Source organism: Cebus imitator, unplaced genomic scaffold (genome assembly GCF_001604975.1).
Source record: "Cebus imitator isolate Cc_AM_T3 unplaced genomic scaffold, Cebus_imitator-1.0 Scaffold92, whole genome shotgun sequence".
NCBI classification, from domain to species: domain Eukaryota; kingdom Metazoa; phylum Chordata; class Mammalia; order Primates; family Cebidae; genus Cebus; species Cebus imitator.
The window spans coordinates 10,499,066-10,522,116 of record NW_016107407.1 but is presented as its reverse complement, the minus strand read 5'-3'; the positions used below and the strand labels follow the sequence as shown (position 1 = coordinate 10,522,116).

The window sequence follows — 23,051 nt, the reverse complement described above, 5'->3', positions numbered from 1 at the left end:
TTACTTGCATACATTTTCACAGGTTCCCCTCCATACTGGTCCCAAGCAAAGATTCCTTAAATATGACTTTTTTTTTTCCTCCTTAAAGCACAGCTGGTAAATGTCTCCATTACTCCCTCAGCTAAGATCAGCCTAGGCAAGTAGGTTTGAATCATTTCTTTAACTGACAAGGAAGAGGATTTGATAATTTGCCTAAAACGAGCAGGTGTTCAGGAGGACACGTCTCCATCCTATGTCCTCTCCGATTTCAGCCAGAAATGAAAACTACTCCTTCTTCCCTCTTTTCCAGGCAAAAGGCTGATTTAACTAAGCAGCCAAGACGCCAACACCCTCCTCCTCAGTACGTCCAAGTTTCCTTCGCTCTGAGCCACCAAATCCCTGCTTCTCCCCGCTCTCCCGCCCACCCCCCGCCACCCCCGCGGGTTTCCGAGTCATCTGGAACGCGAGTGGGTGCGAGGACTCGGCACGCTGCCTCCTGCGCCCCCGCCGCCCCCGGGCCGCCTCGGGTTCAGCACTGGACAGCTCCCGCCCCGGCCCCACAAATGGCAGTCGGCTGATTGACAGAGGAGCCGACCAAACAGGGGACAAGACGACTTGCAGCCGCCCTGCAAGGGTTTGGTTGCGGCCAAGCTGCCTCTTTAAATTGGCTTTCCTCCCCAGAGCAGGGAGAGCGGCTGGAGTGTGGTTTGCGGCCAAACCTAAAGGCTGTAATTAACCAGCCGCCCGGCCTTCCCGACTCCGGAGACACGAACGTCTTAAAGGACGTCTTCGCTCCTCGGGACTCGCGGCTGCGCTCGCGGTGCAGGTCTCGGCGCGCGCCCCGCGCCTCCCGGCGAAGCGGTCAAGGAGGAGCCAGAGTCGGGAGGCGGGAACGACCTGCGGCGGGTGAGACTATGGAGCAGCGCCTTCGGCGGCCGCGGCGGCAGCAGCAGCAGCTCCTGAACGCGCCTCAATGAGAGCGGCGGTGGCGGCGGCCGGGCCGAGCGACGGACGCGGGCTGATTCCAGCCGCCGGGAGCGCGAGGCCATGTAACCCGCTCGGCTCCAGGCAACGAGGTGCGTAATCCCCAGCCAGCCCCTCGCGCAGCAGGCACGGCCAGCGCTGCCACAGGTGACTTGATTTCTGCGACGGTAGCTCTGCCACCCGGGGGCCAATCTCGAAACATTCTTATTTTCAAGTCCTTTGGACTGGGTGCCATCTGGGAAGGGGGAAGACTCCTCGTAAAAGTCTGACTGTTAAGAAATTGAAGATCCAAATTTAAAAAGTGATTCCCCCGGTTCCCTCCTCTCGTCTCTGTGAGGCAGATGGGAGCCATGGCTTACCCCTTACTCCTCTGCCTCCTGCTGGCTCAGTTGGGATTGGGAGCTGTTGGCGCCAGCCGTGACCCCCAGGGACGGCCGGATTCCCCTCGAGAGAGGACCCCAAGGGGGAAGCCGCACGCTCAGCAGCCGGCTCGAGCCTCTGCCTCGGACCCCTCGGCTCCCTGGAGCCGCTCCATCGATGGCACCATCTTGGCGCAGAAACTCGCCGAGGAGGTGCCCATGGACGTGGTCTCTTACCTCTACACCGGGGACTCCCACCAGCTGGAGCGAGCCAACTGCTCCGGCCGCTACGAGTTGGCCGGCCTGCCGGTGAAGTGGCCAGCCCTGGCCAACGCGCATCCCTCCTTGCACGAGGCGCTGGACACACTGACACACGCCACCAACTTCCTCAACACGATGCTGCAGAGCAATAAGTCGCGGGAGCAGAACTTGCAGGACGACCTGGAGTGGTACCAGGCGCTGGTGCGGAGCCTCCTGGAGGGCGATCCCAGCATCTCCCGGGCGGCCATCACCTTCAGCACCGAGTCGCTGTCCGCGCCAGCCCCACAGGTCTTCCTCCAGGCTACGCGCGAGGAGAGCCGCATCCTGCTCCAAGACCTGTCCTCCTCCGCACCTCACCTGGCCAACGCCACCCTGGAGACCGAGTGGTTCCACGGCCTCCGGCGCAAGTGGAGGCCCCACTTACACCGCCGAGGCCCCAATCAGGGTCCCCGGGGCCTGGGCCACAGCTGGCGGCGCAGGGACGGGCTCGGCGGGGACAAGAGCCACGTCAAGTGGTCGCCGCCTTATCTGGAGTGCGAGAACGGGAGTTACAAGCCGGGGTGGCTGGTTACTCTTTCCGCTGCCTTCTACGGGTTGCAGCCTAACCTGGTCCCGGAATTCAGGTAGGGAGTGGGGGAAAGGCAAAAGCGAAGCCTTCCTTCTGGTCTTTCGGGTGGGTGCACGAGTGGGGAAGGAACCCTTGGCTGTGACACGTAGGCTTCTCACCCTCAGAGCGGAGACCTGGTCTGAGGGACGCCCCACGCGGGCGCGCTGCTTAGGGGCGAGAAGCGCCTCACGCCCGTCAGCTTCAGGCGCTCAGCGAAAGCCATTCATTGTCTCCGACCAGTTTCTCCTTTCAGGGACGAGGGACCGGCAGCTCTTGGTAGGACAGAGACACCCCCGCTGCTCGGTGCTTCCCTCCAACTGTCAGGAGAGCAAGGAGGGGCGTTCCCCACTGGGGGCGATGCGACAACTTGGCGAGCTCCGGGTGTATCCACGGAGTGGCAAGCCTTAGAGCAGAGGCTAAAACGGAGCGGGAGGAACAGAGAGTTCCTTGTTTCTGGCACTTTGGGGTAGCCTCTGCCTGCTTCCTACGTGTGCAGTTGGGGGCACCGGTCTGTTGTTAGTCAGAGCTTATAATTAAAACTGTGCCATCTCCTCGCAGTTCCGGCCCCTCAGCAGTGAGTCAGTCCCAGCAGCTAGCTGTCTCTGGCATCCAGACTTTGCAATTTGGTCAGGGTGCTGTTCCTTCTACCGGTTTCCCCTCTCCCTGCTATTGATCTTTCCTTCCTTGGTGGCCTTTTCCTCCTCTTCCCTGTGTTAGGCATACCTAAGGGCTCTCCAGCCCTTCACACACTCACATGCTTTATAAATGGACCTAGTTATATTCTGGAGGGAGGCATCACTTGTGACTGAATTCACTCAAGGAGGCTGGAGGAAACTTAAGCGGGTCTGTATTTCCTGTTTCAAAGTATAGCATTTGAGGGAAGCAGAGAATTTGCAAATTAACAGGTTTTAACTTCTGCCTGGGGAAGTGTCTGACCTTTGAGGTGAGGAATTTCTAGAAGCAACCTTTAAGAGTGGATGTGAGGAAGGAAGACAAGGAATAGACACACGGAGAGGGTTTGGGAGAGGGCACAATATGGAGTGAGATCTTCCCTTAGTCCCATGAGGGGAGGCTCTGGAAAGAGGGTCTTGGGGGCTGAAGTTGCTTTTGTATTTTTTGGGAACCTGGGCAGGAGTGAGAAACCTTTGTGTGTAGATCATTTATTTATTTTTTAAATGCCCTGGCACAGCAAGGACAGGATGCTGGCCTGATGAAAGATGCCAGATCAAGTACTGGGTGGGCAAGTGGGAAAGGTCAGAAGGCTTGTTTATTTTTGCACGGCCATTTACTGCTGAATGACCTCAAGCAAGTTGCTTAACCTCTCTGGCCCTCAGCTACTTATCTGTCCAGTGAGGGAGTTCAACTAGACAGTCTCTAGGGAACCATCCAGTTATCAGGTTCTGTAGCTTTTAAAGTTGGCAACACTTGAGAAGGCGTAAGGGATAATAATCCCCTTTGTCTGATTCTGTATGACCATATTAAATGTGTGTGTGGGTGTCTGTATATGTGTTTATATCTCTTTTAAAGGTCTTGTCTTAAACCAGACTAACTCTTTTCTACTTTTGAGATAATCTCATTTCCTCCTAATTCCTGTAGGATCCTATTAGTAAGAGCTGAGGCCAGGTTTGAATCTTTGCCATGCTGTTTGTTCAGAAGATGAAAGACCAGCAGATGCTATTCACTGCCAGCAAACTGTAGCCTTTAAATGAATCTTTTTAGGGAGCCCCAAGTGCCAGGATCCATCTATCTATTCCATCTAACATCCACTTTATGTCAGGCTCTGTGTTAACTGCTTTGCATGCATTGTCTTGATTAGCCCTTACAACGACCTTATGAGTTACGTTTTATTATTTTCTCTATTTTACAGAAAAGGAATCTGAAGTCCAGGGGGGTTAAGCTTCTTGCCTAAGATTGCACAGCAGTAAAATAGCAGGGCCAGGATTTAAGGCCACTTCATACTTCATACCATATGTACCACTATTGCAAACTTTCTTCTATGAAGGTGTCCTAGGGGTTGCCATAAACAATATAGTTACTGTGTAAAATGTATGTATTTTCAAGGGCTACTGTGGAACTGAGGATGAAAACCACCAATTTTCAGCATTATATCTCGTAATCATACGGATCAGAAAGCATAGGTTGCCTAAATGAACTCAATGCCTCTGCCAACCAAGTTGAAAATCTAAGGACATGAAGGGTCTCAGGTTGGGAGGGCTCAGACACTCCCTGTTTCTTTTAAATCTCTTTAGAATATAGTGTGCTTCTTTAAGTGCCTTCACAGGCAAAGGTGATATTCTTCAGCCAAGGCACAAAGCCAGCCATTTAGTGTCTGGCTCTTTACAGAAGCTGGCTGGTCTCAGTAGCATCACAAAGTAAGTGCTCTCCTGTGAGTACTTCAGCCCCATGTCCTGTGCCCTTCAAATGCTGTATTGAGGATCCACACAGATGTTAATTATAGAACCCAGAAGAAAATCTTACAGGCATCAAACAGTTCCACCTTTTGTTTCATAGATGAAGAAACAGAACTATAAAGGTGAAGTGACTTGTCCAAAAATTATATATCAAGTTTGTAGCAATAACAGAAATGGGATCCAGGCCTTCTGCCTATGGTTTATCCTATACTTGATAAATACAAAGCAGGTATCTGTGGCTTTCTGGACCTCTGTATACAACCTGTGTTGGGGACATATTTTATTCTATATCATCACTTAGGGAAAAATGATTACCCCATAGAAAACAACTATCACTTTAAAAAATAATTATGTTGTTAATTTCACACATTGAGATAATATTTAAATGGGCCCTTTCTGTATATCTTCATACTCATAAAAGGAAAATGTTATGGGCCCTTTCTGTGTATCTTCATACTCACAAAAGGAAATTTTTTTTTGTTTATAATATTTTATTGTCTAAGATATGCATTATAAAATTCTACAATAGAGGTGAATAATATTGACAGGAATGGTAACAGGGTAAACCTCAAATAAATATTTGGGAAACCAGATTAGGAGCCCTGATCATGATTTTAAATAGTCTTTTAAGCATGTGAAGTATTATTTGCAAAAAGCTTTATGTATAACAGAAAATCCATTGATAATGGTTTATTCATGAAAGAGAAAAGGAGAAAAAACTTTGTAGTTAAGATTAGTTAATATTTTCCCAGGTCTTGTTTACAAGATTCAGGCATTTACATTAATATAAATTAAATAAGAAGTTTAATATAAAATTATCTTCTTATATTGCTGTTTATTACTGTAAAACAATCTCTCAGAATAAATTCTATTCCCCTGAGTTTTAGAATGACACAAGTATCTTAAAATTTAAGACCTAGCATAAGATACATATGGGAAGAGAAGTGTATTTCTCATTTTTTGTCTTTGAAAAAATAGCACTCATTCCTCTTAACTATTTCTTGAGTCTTTTGTTTTATATCTATAGTATAAACACTTCATTCTCATTTTCCATCCTAGTAAAAAAGTGAGAGTAATAGTTTAAGATATACTCTGAAAATATTTTTACTTTTAACATTAGGTTTGTCACATCCTTGTAACATTTTCCTTAAAGCTAGGGTTCTTTTGTTTGCATAATGATTTTTCTTTGTGGAATTTAAAGTACTATAGAATTGGATCCCATTTTGTTGAATGCATAGATACCTCTCTGGCGGTGATTGGAATTGTTGAGTGCCTAGGATAGGCAGCAGGTAATTAAGTGTTTGTTGAATTTAAAAGAAGGTGAGTTTCTTTAAAATTCTTTTAAAGAGTTAATTCTTGATGAGCTGAGAGGAAATTTGGAATTCTTTCAGTTTCTTCACATATTATAGTTGAGGAAACTGAGACCCAAATAGCTAAAGGAATTTGCTAAAAATGGAATACCTCTTTTGTGGCAGATGGGAGTTAAGGGGAACCAATACTTATTGAGTATCTACTATACATTAGATATTTATATATTTCAGTGCATGTAATTCTTAGAACTCTCAGGTAGTAACCAGGTTGGAAAAGTTGAACAACCTGCCCAAGTGAATGTAGCTAGTAAATGAAGGAGCTAAAATCAAATTTAGATCTGTCTAGTTATGACACCTGTGCAGTCTTTCCACTAGCCTACACTGATTTCTATCTCTTGATTCCCCAATTTTGTCATTAAAAATGAATAAGATGATATTGGCTTGAATTAAGTAATATACTTGGCCCAAACCAGTGATATACACTTATTCTTTTTGGGCCAACTATGCAACCAAGTATGTTGCACAGTGAGAAGTGTATTCAATTTGAGGCAGAACTTTGCCACAAGTGCCAGTTTTGTCTCTGACTGGCTGTATTACCTGTATAAAAATCAGTTTCTGCATAATAAAAAAGTGGAAATCCATTTGATGATTTCCATATACCTCTTAATTGGCCTATCCACATAGTCAACAAATAATTTTGAAAACAGGGCTGATGCACATAAATCCAGTACCTTGCGGAAATGATATGGGAGAGTCACATGCAAAGGAAGAGGAAACCAAGTGAATGTTAAACCTGGTATTTGGTTAAAAAAAGAAAAGAAAAGAAAAAAGGCAAAAGGGAGATAAAGGAAAGATCACAATAGTGTGGAAATCTCTTTTTAGAAACTAATGAACAAGAGTGTCACTGATTCACTGACTGCCTGAGTGCTCACTCCACTTTCTCTCCTTCACACAAAACACCCACACACCTCCTTCAGTGATTCTGTTACAGATTCCTGCTTTCAACAAAAGAGGGCAATTCACACAGTGTAAAAGAAATGACCATCTTGCTCTAGGCCCAACATAGCCTATATCTTTCTTGTAGGAGCTGAAAATGATTAGTAGGCTTGCCTATAGGAATAGCCCAGAGGTGTTTGCCTGGGTTATAGATTAAAAGGTTTTCAGATGGACTTCTGCTGTGGAGGCTTTTGAGTCTTAGTTACATCACCTGTAAGCTATGAAGAGTAATGTGTATCTCCTTTGAAATTCTGTAAAGACTAAATGAGGAACTGTCATCACATAGGAAGTTTAGTAAATATTTTTGTATTGTAGCTTCTGCCTTCTCAAATACTACCCTCAGCTGGCCATAACTGTCTACATTTACTTGTAAAGTCCTTTGACATATAGTAATTTGTAACTTATATAGTGGTTTAGTTTTGTTTCTAATCATTGTGAAGGCTTATAATGGCAATGGGTCATGGTACAAATACTGGCCTTAGAGACAGACGATGTTGGTATCAGCCTGGACCCTATCTTTGACTTAGGGCAGCAGTTGCTGCTCTAATTTTCAGTTTCCTCAAATGAAAATTGAGGAGGTTGGACTCTTTATAACCCTAAACATCTATGATTTTGCAAATCATTCAATAGATCACTTTATTTTATTTATTTATTTATTTATTTATTTATTTATTTATTTATTTATTTATTTGAGACAGGATCTTACTCTGTTGTCCAGGCTGGAGTGCAGTGGTGTGATCTTGGATCACTGCATCCTCAACCTCCCAGGCTCAAGTGATCCTCCCACTTCAACCTCCTGAGCAGCTAGGACTACAGGCCTGAGCCACCATGCCTGGCTATGTTTTCAGTTTTCATAGAGATGGGGTTTTGCCATGTTGCCCAGGCTGGTCTTGAGCTCTTGGGCTCAGGTGATCCACCTGCCTCAGCTTCCCAAAGTGTTGGAATTACAGGCCTGAGCCATCCCACCTAGACCAATGTGTCGCTTTAACTTGTGAAGTTTTATTTGCCTCACTGATGAAATCAGTTAATGAATGTTATATAAATGCAGAACATGTTCATATGTTCCATGTTTGACTTTATAATGATCATTTACTCATGGAATATTTATAGAAAGTCCTACCAATGTACAATGTGTTAAGTACATAAACTAACAATGGAAATGAGAACTCCATTTCAAAACAAGAATAAGCATAATCTGAGTTCACAGGGCTTAAGACTTCCTGATTTACTTAGAGTCAACGTGAAGTTGCTTCACAGGTTTCTAGACCAAGGGCCTCAGTATACCTCTATAATTTCTCTCAAGAGAATAAATGTTTAGACATTTGGAAGCTCCCTAGTTACTTTTTAAAAACAACCTGTTTTCAATCTGCCTCTGTAGTTGGCTTTAAAATTTCATAAAAGGGCTATATTTTGTGATGTAGCAATGGTACAGGATTATCTTGCCATTTTCTAGGATATGCACTTGGAAGTAGAAATGAGATTTCCAAAATTGCAAAATAAATTACAAGAGTTATGCTTACTGTCTGGAGAGATAACTGATGCTCTCACTAGACTGATTTTCCAGCCTCAACTTCTGGATAAGCCAAATGTTACTTTCAACATCAGAAAGGCAGCAGTTTGTTACACATGGTTCAGGTTTTAAGGCTATCCTTTTTCAGTCTTAAGAGTGCTGTTGAATTCAACATACACTGCATTTTATGATTTTATTGTAATATACTGTGATGCCAAGGCGTATGTTGTTGATGCTATTTTGCACTTGGTTGATACAGAAGCATTAGGCCCTGGCTGTTTTCTCTGTTCAGTTCTGATTTGCTGTTCAAAGAGTTATTTATGCAGAATTACTAAGATAGCACATTGGGATTTTGATAACTCTGGCAGCTTGATGGCTGCTATGTGGAAACAGGCAGTTCACTAGTACTGGGGCTATGCTCGGGAGAGTGTGCAGCCAGCAGTGTTGTGAAGATTTCCCCAGCACAGCAATGTCATACATCAGTAGGGCTTGTTTTGCTTGCCTTATCTGCTTTTCAGCTTTTAGTAATAAACTAAAATTTGTTTAGTAACAAACTAAAATTATACATAGGGTAATTTCCACTTTGGCTGGGCAATTACTCTCCCAAGTCTTTCTTCCTACAGGAATAAAAACTTGACCTACAAAAATATTTGGGTAGATGACTGTTCCATGAAATACTTCTTCAGTTTAGAAGACTAATCCTCTCGGATAAGTCTTTGACAGCTTCCCCCCTTCATACCCTCCACTTTCCTACAATGCCAAATGTAGTATAGAAACCATAAGTAAATTTATTTTTTACGCCCCAGGATATTATTGAGTGCCCCAAAGCAATGATCGGATACATCTAGTTTCATTACTTTCATTATAGGCAGAGCTCATAGAAAGCACAAATTAGCTTAAATATAATCCCAAGGTAGTAAAGTTTATTTTTCCAAACAAAAATCCCGTTACCTCTCTTTCTGTACAAGAAGGCAGTTTTCTGTCTTTCTTCTCTTCCCCCACACTAAGTTGCTAATACTTCTATTTAATTGAGATCCAGTTGATTTTTATTCATTTTAATATCTTTTATAATTTCACCCATTTAATAAATATAACCAAAACATGACAATGTAGGATTTTAAAAACCCTGTCCAATTGGCGAAGTACCCGCTGTATCTATAGCTTAAAAGGACTTACATAAGATTTATGTGTTTTGTCCAATGTGTATGCCTCATTACATTATTATAGAAGAAATGACACATGGCTTTTATCTGAGAAAGAAGAAATGGTATGATAGTAAATAATAATATTTTATCAGTTTCAACATGCATCATTTTCACATTTTGATGTCTTTCAAATTAAGATGCGTCTTACAGTTGAGGGCATATCATATTCAGTTGGCATTTATTTTCTTTCAGTGGTACACAATATAACAAGACATCTTACAATTAATGTTGTCTTATATTTGATGAAATGTGATATTAGGAAATGGGAAAATAAATTTCAGGGTCTCTTCAACTACAAACTTCTGTTATCATCTATAAGTCATCAGCTTGCAGCAAAATATGCACATATGGAAGCAAAATGTAAACCTTACTGCTGTATATAATTGATTTTTTTTTTTTTTAAAGAGACAGGGTCCAACTCTGTTTCTCAGGCAGGAGTGTAGTCGTGAGATTATATCTCACTGCATTCTCAACTTGTAGGCTCAGGTGATCCTCCTACCTCGGCCTCCTAAGTAGCTGGGACTACAGGCACATACCACCATGCCTGGCTAATTTTTTAATTTTAGTTTTTGTAGTGACAGGGTCTTGCCTTGTCTTCCCAAAGTGCTGGGATTACAGGCATGAGCCACCATACCCAGCCCCTGCTGTACATAAATTAGATTGCTGTTTGTCTTCATTATAATTTTGTTTAAAATAGACAAGCTATACTAAAACATGTAATCACATTTTCTTTCTGATGTATGTGAAATACAAAAAATATTGTGCTAGAAACTACAGCAACTTTTCTTTTCAGAATAGGTAAAGTCAGGATTATCATAACCTTTCTCATATCATCTGGCAAAGTTTTTCTCTTATACTATGGGAAAATGCCTAAGATATTAAAAATAAAAGACCACTGACAGAATAGGAGGGAATAGATATGTCTCTCCTTTCTAAAGTATTTCAAGGTTTCACAGTGGAAGTAAAGACTTCCTGTGCAGCAATGTAACCAGTTTTGTCCAATGAGATTTAAATGAAATCGTGAAGATAAGTTTTTTTTTTTTTTTTTTTTTTTTTTTTTTTTTTTTTCTTTTTTTTTTTTTTTTTTTTTTTCCTTTTTCTCCCCAGTCAATTGATTGGAATTTGGTTTTCCTCTTATTCAATGCCTCAGACCACTTTGAACAAGGTTTCTCAAAGTTGGAACTGCAGACATTTGGGGCCAGATGCATCTTTGTTGTGGGGCTGTCTTATTCATTGTAAGATGTTCAGTAGCACCTCCGGCTTCTATCCATTAGATAACCAGTGGCAACACCACCTGCTAGTGTGAAAACCAAAAGTGTCTACAGACATTGCCATATATTCCTTGTGGGGCAAAACTGCCTCTGGTTGAAAGCCACTGATGTGGAGGAATACATATGATATATAACATATAAAATGCTATTGTGGGACTATCCTTATTTCAATGGTTCTGTAGGTATGTGTACACATATGTGTGTACATATGTTTGTGTGTATGCATATATGTATGCTCAGATAGGCATTTGCCAGATTACATGTCTATTTATTTATTTAAAATATAAGATCATTGTATATATGGAACCTGACATGAGTGAGAACTGAAACATTTTGATAGATCAATGAAATATTAATTAATTTACATTTGTATGTCATCAGGGCTCAAAAAGAGCATCTGACCAAATTTGCAGAATCTGTTGCTAACCATGGTTTTACTACTTATGTGGTTAAATGTTTAATACTTAAGGTTTCCCATTAAAAGATGAATTTTGAAAGGAAAGCGTGTGTGTGTGTGTGTGTGTGTGTGTGTGTGTGTGTAACTGGAAAAACAGAAAGAGGGGAGAGGGGTTCAGTTGTGAATAGAGGAGTGGGTTGGAGAGAGGAGAGGGGAAAGGGAACAAATGAAGATGAATGAACTGATAGAACTTTTAGGATGGCTGTTTTGGGCAATCTCAGACACTGTGGAATATTATTTACTTTTACATGAAGCTCCATTTACCATTGAGCAATTTTATAGTTCTGATGAAACTGAATTATTTTTCCCTAGTAAAACAGTTCCCCAGGTAGTTGAGGAGTCAAGTTCTTGATGATTTAGTCATTATGAAGATAAGTTGACTATGCTTGCATTTCAGAACTTTATTTCAACCTTTCTAATTAAAGGAATATTAATATCTTACAGTATATTTTTTAAATATTCCATTTGCTATTTTAACTTATTGAATAAACTAGTTGTTCAGAATTTGAATTTATTACAAATAATTTTCCTTGAAGAAATGATTGAAATGTTATATTACATAGACATTTTTAACATTATCGAGACAGGATCTTGCTCTGTCATACAGGCTAGAGTGCAATGGCATAAACATGGCTCACTGCGGCCTCAACCTCCCAGGCTCAAGCAAGCCTCCCACCTCAGTCCCCCAAGTAGCTGAGACTACAAGTATACACCACTATGCCCGGCTAATTTTTCTATTTTTTGTAGAGACGGGATTTTATCATGTTGCCTAGGCTGGTCTTGAACTCCTGGGTTCAAGCAATCCACTAGTATCAGCTTCCCAAAGTAGTGGGATTACAGGAGTGAGCCACTACTCCTGGCTCTACATATACGTTATTTAAAGTTTTAATAAGCGTATGTTTAAAGATGCAGTTTTAAATATTAATAATGTTTGGGATTCTGCTAAGTCAGAAGCAACTTTAAGAAAGCAAAAACAAACAATGACCACATGATAAAAAAGAATGTTTAGGCTTCATGGTGCTAATGACCTTAGCACAAACTGAAGAGTGACCAATTCTTTACTCTGTATCCATAAACACGAAATATACACAGCCTGCTGTAAGAAGGGAGGAGCTTGCTGTTGCACATTATGTTAATTATGGAGAAATAATGTTGTGAATATTAGAGATGAATCCAAGGCTCCTGAAAAGAAAGATGAAGACTATGATTTTTCTGGACAAGGCAAACTTCTAGGATGGTTGTTTTGGGTATTGATGGAATAATTAGTTCTTTGGAGAGCCTCCCACAGTACAGTCCTCTGAAAGTTATTTAGCAATGTATCTGTCTTTCCATTTTTATGAAAAAGAGGCAAATAACAAATGATACTGAGGCATTCTTTAAAGAAGTGATGTTTTTAGTCATCTTGTAAGACACTCCTTTCTGAATTAGAATTTTAGAAGTAAAGGGGATTTTAGAGATCACATAATCCAATTTATTTTTATGGGTGAGGAAAATGAGACCAAGGGAATTGGTGACATCACTTGCATTAGCTATGGTTGCAGCGAACTTGCAGTTAAATAACAGACACAAACTAAAAAATGATGAGTCATCAAGTAAAGGTTAATTTATGTTCATTATTCACTGATCCCAAACCTGGCTGGGCATAAGGATCATGTGAAGAGCCTGATAATTCCTAGGCCCTCCCTAGACATTGTGAACAAGACAATCTGCAACAGGAACCGAAGTCTATATTAAACACAAAGTCTTTGTAATTCAGAAGTAGTTAGTCCTTAAACACAAACTTGGGAAAAAGTAAACAGTATTTGATAAAATTAAAACACATATAACTCATATAAACAACCGATATAAACAACTGCTGCTTCAGTCACTGAAAAAATGTGGTTACAGGCCATTCTGGGTACCAGAAACATTCCAATATTGTGAATGAGTCTATCAGTATTGCAAATTTTAGAATGTCGAGCAGGTTCCTTATGAAGGCAGGAAGCTCACAGGTTCTGAGCCTTGGAATGAGAAATCACTTGGCTGTACACTCTTATTTCTCCCTCATTTTATTTTGGTTTCTTTGCTTTCTCAACTTAAAATAGGGGCCATCATAAGAGCAGCCTGCCTCCTGTTATCATCTATCTCTTTATGTAAACATCCTGTGTCCCAAAGAGTTCTACAGGTTTTTCAAATACAAGGACCATATTTTATGACTTTCCGTATTCAGTGCCTGATACGGTTTGGCTGTGTCTGCACCCAAACTCTCATCTTAAATTGTAATCTCCATAATCCCCAGGTATCGGGGGAGAGACCAGGTGGAGGTAACTGGATCATTTGGAAGTAACTGAAATCAAGCGGCTTCCCATTTGGAGGTAATTGAAATCCAGTGGTTTCCCCTGTGCTGTTTTTGCGACAGTGAGGGAGTTCTCACGAGATCTGATGGCGTATAAACGTGTGGTAGTTCCTCCTCTCTTCATTCTCCCTGATGCTGCCTTGTGAAGAAGGTGTCTTGCTTCTCTTTCACTTTCCGCTGTAATGGTAAGTTTCTTGAGGCCTCCCCAGCTAAATGGAACTGTGAACCTCTGTCCTTTATAAATTACCCGGTCTTGAGTAGTTCTTTGTAGCAGTGTGAGAACAGACTAATACAGTGCCTCTTGAAAGTACCTTGCCTATTTCAGAGGAGCGGCATGGGAATAGTCTCTAGGAGGAGGGGACTTGGAATCATAAACCTAGGTTTGAATCCAGGAATTTCCACTTTCACTTACTGTGTGACACTGGAAAGTTATGTAACTCTGTAGCTCTAGTCCCTCATTGCAAAAAGTATAGAATACCTCTTACTGTTGTAAAGAAGCTTATATACATAAAGAGGCTAACATAATTTCTGAAATGTACTAATCTTTTTAAAAAAGTTACAGTGTACAGATAGTCCCCAATTTATGATGGTTCTACCTACAGTTTTTCAAATTTTTGATGGTGCAAAAGCAATACACATTCAGTAGAAACTTGGGTACAGCATTTAAATAATGTTTGGTAAATACTTTGGTATTTACCAAAGCATTTGCCAAATACATATCATTTAATCAGTTCCACAAGATATTCAACACTTTAGTATAGAATAGGCTTTGTTTTAGATGATTTTGCCCAACTATGGGCTAATGTTTATTGTTCTGAGCATGTTTATGTATGCTAGGTTAAGCAATCGTGTTTAGTAGGTTAGATGTATTAAATACTTTTTCAACTTACATATTTTCAGCTTAAGATGAGTTTGCTGGGATGGGTTTATCAGAATGTAACCCTGCATAGGTTGAGGAGCACATGTATATTACATGCACCTGGCTGTGGTTACAGGTGCTGGGGATGTTGAGGTCAAGGCTGCTGAGAGAACTGCCCGAGACTCAGGGCTCAGGAGTCAGAATGGAAGATCAGGCTGAGCACAATGGCTTACGCCTGTGATCAAAGCATTTTGGGGTACTGAGGCAGGTGGATCACCTGAAGTCAGGAGTTCAAGACCAGCCTGGCCAACATGGTGAAACCCCATCTCAACTAAAAATACAAAAATTAGCCAGGTATGGTGGTACATGCCTGTAGTTCCAGTTGCTCGGGAGGCTGAGGCAGGAGAATCGCTTTCAGCCGGGAGGCAGAGGTTGTAGTGAGTTAAGATTGCACCACCGTATTACAGCCTGGGTGACAGAGCGATACTTCCTCTCAAAAAATTAAATAAATAATAAAGAAATAGAGAATGAAAGAGCCAGAAGTGAGACGACTTGGAGGAGTTGGAGAAGGGCAATTTTGCATGACGGGAAAATAAAGTATAGACGGACATATCCTAGTGAAGATAATTCACAATCAAAAACTGGGATTATGAGTTTTAGAAATTAAAATAATCATTAGCTTCTTCAATATGACAATGTGGAATTTGGTTTCGTTATATTCTTTTTCTTTCTTTCCACTACCCTCTTCATTGTTTTACTATATTTAGAGTTTTTCTATTGGTATTTTGATTTTTGCATCTATAAATTTTAGGTGATATCTTTTATTCTTTTCTTTTGCCCTCCTACTTCTGTTGACGATTCTAATATTTTAGGGTAACTAAAGGCAATAACATTTGTGTTCTGTTACTAGAGTAAAAGAATTCTGTGCTTTGTCCATTAATTTCCTCTAAGAATTGATAGATAACCAAATCCTGCCATTTTAAGAATCTTCCAAATTTCAAGGTCCAATGGATAATCTTTTTCTAGATCATTTGCTCAAAACCATGCTACGTTTTGTTTTTGTATATCTGCAACAAGACTTTTCCATGGAGTTGTTAATTGCCTTTCTTTTGCGTGTTAAAGAAACAAGGAATCTTTTATTTATTTCTAAGATTATCCAAGTTTTTTTTTGTTTTTGTTTTTTTTTTCTAAGACAGCATCTCACTGTCACCCGGGCTGGAATGCAGTGGCACAATCTTGGTTCACTGCAACTACCTCCTCCTGGATTCAAGCAATTGTGCTTCAGCCCCGAGTAGCTGGGACTACAGGTGTGCACCACCACACTCCACTAAATTTTTGTGTTTTTGTAGAGTCTAGGTTTCGCCACATTGGCCAGGCTGATCTTGAACTTTAGACTCAGGTGATCCACTTCTTGGCCTCCTAAAGTGCTGGGATTTCAGCCATGAGCCACCATACCCTGCAAATTCAACTTCTTAATCATTCCATTTGTTAAAGAAAAATTACAGTTTTGTTGAAGACATTCCTGGAGTCCCATAATTTGTATAAGCTACTTTAGGTCTTTTGCAGAACAACTATAATGAAGATCTTTTCAAATTATTGACCTTTTGGATTAGTTCAACAACTGTGTGTTGGATGCAAGTTTTCTTATTTCTAGAATTCTTCCTCTTTTTCTTTTTTTTTACCCTATGGAACACATTCTCAAACATATTTTTCAGAAAGGATATGTAGAATGTATAATTTCTAAGTCTTTCCATGTCAGAAAACGTCTTCTAATTGTTTTTTTGAGACAGAGTCTAGCTCTGTTGCCTAGGCTGGAGTGCAGTGGCTCGATCTTAGCTCACTATAACCTCTGCCTCACGGGTTCAAGTGATTCTCCTGCTTCAACCTCCTGAGTAGATGGAATTACAGGCACCCACCACCATGCCCAGCTAGTTTTTGTATTTTTAATATAGACAGGGTTTCACTGTATTGGCTAGGCTGGTCTCAAACTCCTGACCTTGTATCTGCCTGCCTCTGCCTCCCGAAGTGCTAGGATTACAAGCAATGTCTTTTAATTGTTAGAATACGTAAGGGTAGGTTCAAAGTCATTTTGCCCTCAGAATTTTAAACACATTGTTATATTGTTTTTACCATTCATTGCTGCTTATGAAAACTTTGATGTAACCTGATTTATTGTACCTTTGTAGGTAATCTTTTCTCCTATGGAAACTTTTAAGATCTTCTCGTTTTCCTTGGGGTTCTGAATATTCATGATGATGTGCTTAGATGTGATTCACTTCATTGATTATACTTGCCACTTATGGGCCTTTTAGACTTTCTGACTCAAACTTTTATGATCACATAAATTATCTTCTGTTATCCAATTTCTCTTTCTGTAACTCCTACAGTTGAATATTTGACTTTCTGCATATCTCTATTTCTTAACTTTTCTTTCATTTTCTCCCTTTTTTTAAATTTACCTTCTGGGAGATTTTATTGCTTCTTTCTTTTTTGTTATTTTGAAATAGTTTTCCTTTGGCACTATTTCTTAATGTTCATGAATGCTTTTTTCCTCTTGAATTGTTTTTCATAGTTGTCTGTTCATTTTCTTAAATCTGTTTGAGGACCTTAATTTAAATATCTATAAATTCTCCTTTGTTCCCTGAATTATTCCTGTGCCAAGTTCAGTTGTTTTGCTTGTTCATATCTGTTCTTCTTTATGCTACCAGTTCTGCTAAATGTGATCCTTCGTTGGTGATTATTTTTATGATTGAATGATTAGGTTAATTTGTAAAGTTAAATGGCAAGCGTCTTATGACAGATGTGCAGGCCTCATTCCTCAGCAGATCGCTGCCTTGACTATTGGGCTTCTTTCCCTTTAGGAAGCCAGAGAAAGAAGTTGGCAGTCTGCCTCATCCTGGACCTTGACTCTAGGATAACTAATAACCATTCTAGAAGCTTTCACTCTTCCCAGAAATTTTTTAATCTCTGCAAAAGAGTTCTTGGTTTTTTGCTTGGGAATAAATGCCATCACTCTACTCAAGGGAGGGGATATGCCAACTCATGTAACTGTTTACAAGGAAGTCCTTCGTTTAATCACCTTGATGTCTGCTTTAATTTCCACTCACACTCCTGATGACTGCCAACTTTGTTCTTAACACAAGCTCTCCTGGATGAACATTTTCCACCTGTGCTCCAGGCTTCTGCCAAGCATGTCTTGGCTGCCACCCCTCCCTGGCTTACCATCATCACAATCCAGGAGAATTCTTTCATATCTCTGGCCAGCTACTTCTCCTCACTGTACTTATTTCCTCTTGTCATTACAGTTGGATGTGGAGCAAGGAGGTAGACAAACATGTGATCAGTTCACTATCTTGAACAAGAATGTGAACCTAGGTCTTCTGACCAGTATTCTTACCCTTATACCTAGGATATGAACATCACATTCTGCCCTTTTACTTATTAGCTGTGTCTTTAGGTGGATTGTGTACAAAATTTCTTAAAATCATTTACGGAGAATAATACTGACCATATGTAGTTGTAATTTAAATTGAGGAGAATAGTATCAGTTATATACAGTTTCAGCGAGGATGTTTTAAGGGTGTCTAGCATAATGTCTATTAGGATCTAGAAAAAAACATATAAAGTTTAAAAATCTGTAAATTATCAGCCTTGTAATTTGACTTTAAGGTCCATGTAAGTAAGATCCAACATAAAAAGGAGAGTATTTACATGTGAGAACTTATTAACAAAAAAGATGTAACTTTGTTTGAAAACTAAAGTCTTAACACAAATGCTGTGTTTAATTAAATCACCAGGAAATCTCAAGGTATGAGACAGCCATTGTATATTTTAAGGCAGATTACAGATTCATATTAGACATTTTCTTTCTCTGACAGAAAATGCTTTGTTCTTATTTTTTCTTTCTGGGCAATGCAAAAAAATACAACTTTTGGACATGTCATCAAACTTTTATGAATCTAATTTTCTTCATCTATAAAGTGAGAAAAGTATTTCCTCTCTCCTAGGACTCTTTGAATTAAACAAGTCAATAATAGAAGTGACCTCCTTGCACTGGGTTCCCTGACAAGAAATTGCCTCATCCCATTCAAAAATCGTCATATCCAAAGAGGTTCTTTAAAGAGCCCTGTGGATGTGTTTGATAAAATTGTAGCTAAACATTGTTTCAGTGAAGGAAAACCACAAAAATGAGATGTTAGTCCACTACCTCTGCAAAAGCAGCAGACTCAAGATAAATTTTTCAGGGGGACAGTCATCTATTATCAGAGTTTAAACCTTACCAATTTTAGGATATGTGCTGCTTTTAAGAGATGTCCTGCAGAAGCCCCAAAACAGAATTGTATTTGTGGATAGAGGACAGATGCTCCATCCTGATTGACCCTACTTCCTTATATGTTTGTTGACTTTCCTTTTCTCAAACTTGTAATTTGCCACATAAAATGAACAGACCTTCCCAAGGAAGCCTTGACCTGATTGCCAAAAAGACTTCCAAGAACAAGAAGCCAGACAGATGGAAGACATGTATACTATGTAAAGTTTTGGCAAGCTTCTCTGGACATGTCTGTTGCAAAGCAGTGTGGGGGAGGAGAACATTTTCTTGCTTTCAGACAGACTGCTGTAAAATTCTCTTACATGTTTTAGAGGAGATAAGTCTTAAAATTTACATTATCACAGGAATATCAGGTCATGATTAAAATTATGGATAGTTATATTTTTGGAAAATAGATTTAAATTGTTTTCCGGCAATATTTTGTGAAGATAACTACTTATTAATGGCACTGGAGAAAAAAGGCTGCTACAAATTCCTCATAAATTTGGCCTTCTAAATAAGCAGAAAGTTATTTGATAATAGTATTCTTGTGCAACTAATGCAATTGTTGTTTTGTAGGACATAAGAGGCAAAAATAAATTTATTATCTTAAGGCTACACAGTAGGTTACCATAGAGCAATGAAGGAAAAATGCTGTGACATTGTATTTAATCATCAGTGGGCCAAGTACATTTAGTTATAAGATGGTCTACGATTAGTATTAATATAACTAACAACTTAGTGCTCTGGCCATGGGTGGGGTTCAGGTAGGTTCTGTTGAGAGTTTGGATGAAGTCTGACATGATGACAAGGCAGCTTCTAGTGTTATGCCACTGAGATTTTCATCCTTGTTATTTGCTCTAAGAGAGCTGTTAAAATATTTCTAATCAGGTTGCCAATATTTAGAGAATTAGCTTTAAGTTTTAGAAATAATGGTTTGCTTTCCTGGCCTGACTGTATCAAACATGCTTGGCTGAATAGATGGAAGAGATCCACTTTGGGGTCAAATATAGGGTTTTTGTTTTTGTTTTTTAGCTTTTATTTTAGGTTCTGGGGTACATGTACAGGTTTGTTATATAAGTAAATTGCATGCCACAGGGGTTTGGTGTACAGATTATTTTGTTACCCAAGTAAAAGGCAGATTTTGTTATGCAAGTAATAAGCATAGTACCTAATAGGTAGCTTTTCATTCCTCTCCCTTCTCCTACCCATCACCCTCAAGTAGCCCTGGTACCTGTTGTTCCCTTCTTTGCATCCATGTGTTCTTAGTATTTAGTTACCACTAATAAGTGAGAACATGCAGTATTGGTTGTCTGTTCCTGCATTAGTTAACTTAATGGCCTCCAGCGCCATCCATGCTGCTGCAAATAACATGACCTTATTCTTTTTTATGGCTGCTGATATGGTTTGACTCTGTTTCCCCACCCAAATCTCATCTCAAATTGTAGTCCCCAGGGTCCAGGGAGGGACCTGGTGGGAGATGACTGGAACATGGGGGCAGTTCCCTCATGCTATTCTCATGACAGTGAGTTCCCATGACAGTCAGTGGGTTCTCATGATATCTGATGGTTTAGCAGTATTTAGCAGTTTCCCTGCTCTCTCTCCTGCTGCCATGGAAGACCTGCTTTGTTTCCACTTCTGTATGGCCTTCGGTCATGATGAAAAGTTTCCTGAGGCCTTCTCAGCCATGTAGAACTGTGAGTCAGTTAAGCCGTTTTCCTTTATAAATTACCCAGTCTCAGGTATTTCTTTATAACAGTGTGAAAACAGACTAATACAGCTGCATGGTATTCCATAGTGTATATGTATGATATTTTCTTTATCCAGTCTGCTGTTGGTGGGCACTTAGGTTGATTCTGTGTCTTTGCTATCACATGTTAATAGTGCTGCAATGAACATATGTCTTTATGGTACATGATTTACATTTCTTTGGGTATATTGCCAATAATGGGACTGCCTGGTCAAATAGCATTTTTGTTTTGTTTTGAGAAATTGCCATGCTGCTTTCTACAATGGCTGAACTAATTTACATTCCTACCAGTGGTGTATAAGTGTTCTCTTTTCTCTGCAACCTTGCCAGTCTCTGTTATTTTCTGACGTTTTAATAACAGCCATTTTGGTTGGTGTGAGATGGTATCTAATTGTGGTTTTGATTTGTATTTCTCTAATGATGACTGATGTTGAGCATTTTTTTTCATATGCTTGTTAGCTATGTGCTTATCTCCTTTTGAAAAGTGTCCATGTCCTTTGCCCACTTTTTAATAAGGTCGTTTATTTTTTGCTTGTAAATATGCTTAAGTTCCTTATGCATTCTGGATATTAGACCTTTGTCAGATGCATAGTTTGCAAATATTTACTCCCATTCAATGGGATATCTGCTTGCTCTGTGGATAGTTTCTTTTGTTGTGCAGAAACTCTTTAATTAGTTTCCATTTGTCAATTTTTGTTATTGTAATTACTCTTGTCTACATCATGAAATGCTTGCCTATATCCAGAATGGCATTTCCTAGGTCATCTTCCAGGGTTTTTATAGTCTTAGGTTTTACAAGTCTTTACTGATCTTAAATTGATTTTTGTATATGGTGTAAGAAAGGTGTCCATTGGTTAAAATCTTCTGCATAAGGCTAGCCAGTTATCTCAGCACCATTTATTGAATAAGACGTCCTTTCCCCATTGCTTGGTTTTGACAACTTTGTCAAAGATCAGATGGTTGTAGGTGTGTGGCATTGTTTCTGGGCTCCCTATTTTATTTCGTTGATCTATGTATCTGCTTTTTTGCTTTAGTAATACCATGCTGTTCTGGTTACTATAGCCTGGTATTGTTTGAAGTCAGGTAATGTTATACCACCAACTTTGTCGTTTTGCTCAGGATTGCCTTGGATATTTGGGCTCTTCTTTGGTTCCGTATTTGAATTTTAGAATAGTCTAATTCTATGAATAATGTCATTGGTAGTTTCATAGAAATAGCACTGAATCTGTAAATCGCTTTGGGCAGTATGGCCATTTTAACACTATTGATTCTTCTGGTCCATGAGCATGGAATATTTTTCCATTTTTTTGTGTGTCTCTGATTTCTTTTAGTCATATTTTGTAATTCTCATTGTAGAGACCATTTACCTCCCTGGTTAGGTGTATTCCTAGGTATTTTATTCTTTTTGTGAGAATTATGAATGGGATTGTGTTTCTGACTTGGGTCTTGGCTTAAATGTTAGTATATAGGAATGCTAAATTTTTGTACATCGGTTTTGTATCTTGAAACTTTGCTGATATTGTTTCTCAGATCTAGGAGCTTTTGGGCATAGACTACAGAGTTTTCTAGGTATAGAAGCATACCATCTGCAAACAGATAGTTTCACTTCCTGTCTTCCTATATGGATGTCTTTTCTTTCTTTCTCTTGCTTGATTGCTCTGGCTAGCTCTTGGAGTAGTATGTTAAATAGGAGTGTTGTGAGTGGGCATCTTTGTCTTGTTTTCAAAGGGAATTCTGCCAGTTTCTGCCCATAGAGTATGTTGGCTGTATCATACATGGTGCTTATTATTTTGAGGTATGTTCCTTCAATGCCTAGTTTGTTGAGGGTTTTTAACATAAAGGAATGTTGAATTTCACTGAAAGCTTTTTCTGCCTCTATTGAGATGATCATATGGTTTTTGTTTATGTTTATGTGGTGAATCACATTTATTGATTTCTGTATGCTGAACTAACCTTGCATCCCAGGGATAAAGCCCCATTGATTGTGGTAGAATAGGTTTTTGATATGCTGCTGGATTTGGTTTGCCAGTATTTTGTTGAGGATTTTTGCATATATGTTCAACAAATACATTGCCTGAAGACTTTTGTTTGTGTGCCCCTGCCAGGTTTTGGTATCAGAATGATGCTGGCCTTACAGAATGACTTATGGAGTAGTTGTTCCTTCTAAATTTTCTGGGATAGTTTCAGTAGGAATAGTATTGGCTTTCTGTTTTATATATCTGATAGAATTCAGCTGTGAATCTGTCTGGTCCTGGGTTTTTTCTGGTTGGTGGGCTTTTTATTACTGATTTAATTTCAGAATTTGTTATTGGTCTGCTGAGGGATTCAATTTATTCCTGGTTAAATACTGGGAGGCTGTGTGTCTCCAGGAGTTTACCCATTTTTTTGTTTCCTAGTTTGTGTGCACAGAGATGTTCACAGCCTCTGAGGTTTTTTTTTTTTTTTTTT

The 23,051-nt window shown here is 39.9% G+C and overlaps 1 protein-coding gene across 1 annotated transcript in view; it reads left to right on the top strand.

Moving 5' to 3' along the window:
• The first annotated feature begins 893 nt into the window (after positions 1 to 893).
• GPR158 (G protein-coupled receptor 158) overlaps positions 894 to 23,051 on the top strand; it is a 403,189-nt gene continuing 381,031 nt past the window's right edge. The window contains exon 1 of the mRNA XM_017535520.2: positions 894 to 2,206. Within this exon, the coding sequence (XP_017391009.1) occupies positions 1,305 to 2,206 (902 nt within the window). The 5' untranslated portion in view covers positions 894 to 1,304. The remainder of the gene's footprint in view (positions 2,207 to 23,051) is intronic.